Source organism: Frankliniella occidentalis, unplaced genomic scaffold (genome assembly GCF_000697945.3).
Source record: "Frankliniella occidentalis isolate FOCC.00 unplaced genomic scaffold, Focc_3.1 Scaffold1988, whole genome shotgun sequence".
NCBI classification, from domain to species: Eukaryota; Metazoa; Arthropoda; class Insecta; order Thysanoptera; family Thripidae; genus Frankliniella; species Frankliniella occidentalis.
The window spans coordinates 1-5,488 of record NW_026269082.1 but is presented as its reverse complement, the minus strand read 5'-3'; the positions used below and the strand labels follow the sequence as shown (position 1 = coordinate 5,488).

At 55.0% G+C, this 5,488-nt stretch overlaps 1 protein-coding gene across 1 annotated transcript; it reads right to left on the bottom strand.

The window, feature by feature from the left end:
* Positions 1–413: 413 nt before the first annotated feature.
* On the bottom strand, positions 414–3,339 carry LOC113209149 (uncharacterized). The gene is made up of 2 exons (XM_026426528.2): positions 3,238–3,339; positions 414–2,215 (listed from the first exon to the last, which is right to left on the bottom strand). The coding sequence occupies exon 2, from the start codon at positions 2,211–2,213 to the stop codon at positions 708–710; it is 1,506 nt and encodes a 501-aa protein (XP_026282313.1). The 5' UTR covers positions 2,214–2,215; positions 3,238–3,339; the 3' UTR covers positions 414–707.
* Between the last annotated feature and the right edge of the window lie 2,149 nt (positions 3,340–5,488).

The following is a 5,488-nucleotide window of genomic DNA, read 5'->3' as shown; positions in this document are numbered from 1 at the left end:
CCCCTCTTTACCTGCGCAGAGCGCACTGATGTTCTTCCTTGTTTACTGAGGGTTGGGTTTCCGTGCGCGCGCGGGAAATCCAAGAAAAGCAGAAAGATTCCCAAGCGCTTGCAGGTCAAGAACCATCTTGTGCGGCAGCCTCGGAGCTGTCGAGGGGCTTAGCTTGCTCATCTGATATAGGAATAACCGCACAGGGTGCTATGTAGTTTCCAAACAGCACATGTTCGCCCCCCCCCCCTCTTCCCCAAATCCCCCTTCCCTTTTCTTCCCCGTTCAATTTGATAGTCTTAACTGCTAACATTACAACACGTGTAACTTTGTTTCTCCCACCTTGTCTCTACCGTTTCGCGGCATTTGTTGGATATTGTTTAACTGGTCGATAAGTTTGAAGGTGAGTAGAAATGAAAATCACATTGACACGATGCACCACACTATAATTCACTTCCTAATAAACGACAGGAATACACAACACAAATAAGGCACTTGAGATGCGTGGCAGACCGACACTATAAACCCGTAACCAAAAGAAAAAATATATGACATCTTATTAACTTCCTCCCTAACAAGATGCGAAACACAGCAACAAAAAAACAGGTGCTTGTGGGGCACGAAAATATGGACGAGTGGGTGCAAAGTATACATGCATCGAGACCCTACTCAAAAATATCCATAAGTACAACATCTCTTCAACAATAGAGGTAACATTATTAGGCAGGATTCTCTCGAATTAGGACCCACGAGCACTTCCAACCGCCAGGTTCATCGTCGTGGTGCTCTGGGGAAGGACATTCCTCCAGGTCGTGCGAGGTGAGGCCGAGTGTCTGCCCCCAGACCACTTCTTCTTGGTGACAGCCCTGCGTGCACGCCACACAGTCGTCGTCCCCGCACTGGAAGCTCTCCCAGGCCAGGATGTGGAGCGAGGGGTTGCGCAGGACAGCCGCAGTGACTCTCTCCTCGTGCATCCACTGGTGCGTGCACTCCGCCAGGAGGTTAGAATCTTCAGAGTTGGAATGGAGCACCAGCACCCGCAGGCCGGGGGCCGTGTCGGGCGTGATCCTCGGCAGCAGCACCTCGTCGTCGAGGGACATGTGCACGCTGAGCACGCGCAGGGCCGCGAGCGAGGGCAGCGCTCTAAGCAGAGGCCACACCTGGGGTGGCGCGTTCAGGGACAGCCACTCCACCTGGGACCGGCGCCGGGACGAGCCCAGGGCATCGATGAGCTTCACGCCGACCTCGGAGGCCCGGTCTTCGTTTCCGTTCGTATACGAGTAGTCCAGGCTCACGGTGCGCAGCTGGCTGGCTCCGCGAAGCGTCTCGGCAGCCCCCTCGATGGCACGCCGCTCGAACGTGTGCACGATGAGACGCAAGACCTTGAGGGTCTCGCTCGTCGCCAGCGACTCCAGCCCGGGGACCAACCCGCACCTGAGTTCTTGGAGATTGGGCATGGCGCCCAGCAGGCGAGCCGTCGTCGTGTCGACTGTGCCCCCTGCGTAGGCCCGGTATTTGTGGCTAGGCACGCCAAGGTCGATGGTCTCTAGGGTGGCAGCATGCCCGGCGAGCACGGTAGTCACAAAGGACTCCGAGTTCTGGGTGAGTATACACTGAAAGCGCTTCAACGACGATCTTGTCGGCCCCTGCAGGACGGGTTGGTTGGCGAAGGGCGCTAGGCCGAGCAGTTCAAGCGACTCCAGGTCGGAGTTCGCCGCCAGTGTCCTCAGCAGCACGTCGCCGTCGGCCAGCTGACGGGAACAGCGCAGATGAAGGCGCTTGAGTCGCCCCAGTGCCTCCTGGACGCGGACCACCAGAGCGAGCTCGGCAGAGGTGACGACCGGCTGGTGCAACTCGTTTGCTGCGAAACTGATATGCAGATGCAATTCTTCTACAGCGCACTTGGTCGTTGTCAACGACAAGGTGTCGCCGAGAATGAACAATTCCTTTAGGCACGGAGCCAGGTGCAGCAACGCGTTCGCATTGGCTCTGTATCCATTGCACAGGATCCGGTGCCGCCACACATCCCGGTCGGCGACGAGACGCAGGAGCCTCTTGCACACGACGCGGCAGTTGAGGAGGTCGGCCACGTCCAAGTGCGCCAGCACCATCACCAGGAGGATGTCCGGTACATTAGCAATGTCGTTCTCCAGGGCCACATCGAAACGACGTCGTTTCGGCGTCGTATCCATTTCTTCGTCGACATGACGTTTCGGTGTTGCCATTGCTGGAAACACAGTGGTAGACATACATTAATGGAGTATGAGAAGTAACATGTGATGATGGGTACTCCTTAGATCTTTGGTTTCCTATTTAATATACTTTGGATTAAATTTTACGGGAAATATGTTGGACAATGATAAGGTACTCGAGCTGGACATAATATTATGGTAAAACAATAAAATAGAAAGGTAAACAATATTAACGCGTTGCATTACTGGGAAAGACACCTTACGCAATGTCCCTGGGACTCAACATGCTAACAACAAATCAAAATTTAGTTTCAATATATTATCTTTTTAACCAGCTTATTTTGCTTTTTACTACAATTTAAAGAAAGGCAGTTTTTCCTGATTTTTTAGAAGAATTTTTCACGTACTTGATGACAAACCATTCAGAACCCGTCATGACATTCAGCATTTCAATTTTAAGACACACACACTATGTTCTGATACATTCCCACTGGATTTCCTTATAACAAAATGAACATCAACAACTCAAAAGAGCACTGCAACCAAATCTCAAATATTTTTGTCTAACAGCGCAACCTTTACTTTTCTTGACATTAGGGCAACCTTCACCTTTCTTGACATTAGAAGCTATTTGGGAATTTTCCGGAACAAATTGGTTCATTTTTTTCCTCCTCCCATCATATTCATTTGTGAATTTGATCTACATAATAGAGAAATATCTATGTTTTTAAAAAGGTTGGGATTAGGAGGGGAGAGGAGGAGAGCAGTGGTTACTGAGGTTAGTGTGGTTTACTGAGCAGAAAGGCAGGAAAAACAATGGATTTTTTAAAGGGTCGTACACATGTGGCTTTGATGACCCCTAAATTATCTGGCAATGCAATCTGGTGCTATGTAGAAAACATACATGTACGTATCTGACCTAACCTCCGAGCTGTCGCCGATCTTGCTCATCTATCTTACGCTTTTAAGCGAAACTAAAAATTAAATAAAAATTAAATGAAACGCAGCTTCCTGGCGGCTTTCTTAAGCATCTCCAATCTTGCCCAGCCCACCTTACCTTTCCGGCTTTTCTGAGCTCTGAATGAGAGTCTGAAGACCACTCTCGTTCTCGTTGCAGCTGATGGCCGATGTCAGCTGCTGTGGCTGCTGGCAGGGTGCGGTTGCGTGCAATAGGTTGCCTATATAGGCTGGGCCGCGGTGCCGCCGGGAAGCGGGAAGTGAGGTGAAGAGGGCGCGTACGAAGGATGTAATGTAAAAGAAAAGAAGTGTATTTCTGGAAGCACAATGATTTATTGATTTGTTTATATTTAAATTTATAACGAAATGAGCAAACAACGCTAATAACATTTAGAATTATATAATAACTTAAAACTCACAATTACGAAAACAAAGCATTTTCTTATCGTATCTGGATCTCAGAGCCTGGCCGTTCAGAGCCTGGCCATTTAGGGTTTTCAGCGTGAGCCTCTGGAGAAGGGCACTTGTCCAAATCATGCGAGAAAAGACCAAGACTACTCTCCCACCCCCTTTCCGTCTCGATCTCTGGGTGGCATCCCTCCGTACACTCGATACAGCAGTCCCTCTTGCAGGCGAAGCAGTACTCGAACACGATGTGCAGCGACGGGTTCAGCGTGAGAACAGTCTCGATCTCGTTGCTGTGCACACTTGCGTGGGCACATTCCCGTTCCTCGTCCATAATGTCCGCGTACAGCTCCAGCTCGAGCAGCCGCAGGGCCGGCGCGGTAGTGGGGGTGATGGCCAGCAGTAGGTCGGGGTCCCTCAGGGTGTCGCAGCCGGTCAGGGTCAGCTGCTTCAGGGCGGACAGCGAGGGCAGCGCCCGGGCCAGCGGCTGCAGAGGCGGGCACGGGCAGCCGTCGAGGTGCAGCCACGTCACGAGCGACCGCCCGGATGAGGACAGCGCCCCCATCAGCTCGGCGCAGAAGTCGATCTCTCTGTAGTCATCGTAGGGGAGGAATGTCAGGAAGAGCGTGCGCAGTTGATCTGCGCGGCGCAGCAGCCTCGACGCCTCGCCGACGACGTCCTGCTCTTCGGGGTACATGGAGAGGCTCAAGAAGTCGAGCGTCTTGCAGGCCGCCACGGCCTCCAGCCCGGGGAGCACGACGCACCTCAGTTTCTGGAGTCTCGGCATGCCGGCCAACAGGCGCGCCGTCGAGTCCGACTCCCACTCGTGGTAGCGCCCGTACCTCCCGGAGTGCACCGGGCTCATGTCGACGTCCTCTAGGCTGCTGGCGTGGGCGCCAAGCACGGTGTCCACGAAGGGCGCCGAGTTGCGGGTGAGCTCGCACTTGAACACACGCAGGGACGGCCTCGCGCTCCCGTCCACGACGGGGCACACTGTCTTGGGTGTGTAGTCGGTGAAGGTGAGAGACTCCAGGTCGCAACACTGCGCCAGCGTCCTCATCAGGGTGTCGGCCTCGGACAGCGGGGAGCGGAACACAATCTCCACGTCGCGAAGGCGCCCGAGCGCCTCCTGGTTGCGGATCATCAGAGCGCTCTGCAACTCCCCGGCCCAGCACCTATCTGTTTCCAGCAACGCCAGTCTCCTCACGGCGCACCTGGTCGAGAGCAAAGTCTTGCAGGCGGCCGGGTCGTGACGCGTGACGCGCACATAGCCCGCGCACGGGGCCAGCCGCAGCAGCGCGCTGGCGTGCTTGAAGTTGGTGCTGAAACGTCGGTGGCGCCACACCTCGCGGTGAAGCGCGAGGTCGCCCAGCCTCCTGCACACGAGGCGGCAGGCGAGGAGGTCCGCATGGTTCACACGCTGCAGCACCATCACCAGCACGTCGTCCGGCAACTGCACCAGGCACTCCATGGACTCGGACATCGGGGCGCGCACGCTTTGAGTTGAGCAGCACGGGAATCTCCACGCTCGGCACACCAGCTCTGGACGCACACTCAGCACTGACTACGCGACGCGTCCTGCGACCTGCGACAGCGAAGGGGCGCTAGCCGCTACTGATCAGTAGGTAAGTACAGCGCGGACCTCGGCCTCGGCAAGACACTGCGACTCTCCAGCGGTCTAGGTAGAAGCAAAGCTGGTTACCTTTCCTCCGCCAACCCGGCCGGGCAAGGCCCACCCTCCTGGCGGCATCCTCGGTACAGGTAGATGTCCCCACTCCCACTCCGTGCTCCCCCACGCCACTGCCCGGGAAGTCCCACCCCGTCAAACGAAACACCGCGCACTTAGCCGAGCCACTGATACCCTCGAAAGTTGCCAACCTAAACCTCCCCCACCCTCCTGAGTCAGGCCCTGATATGCTAAGCCCCGGTCCGCGGGCTCCCCTCCC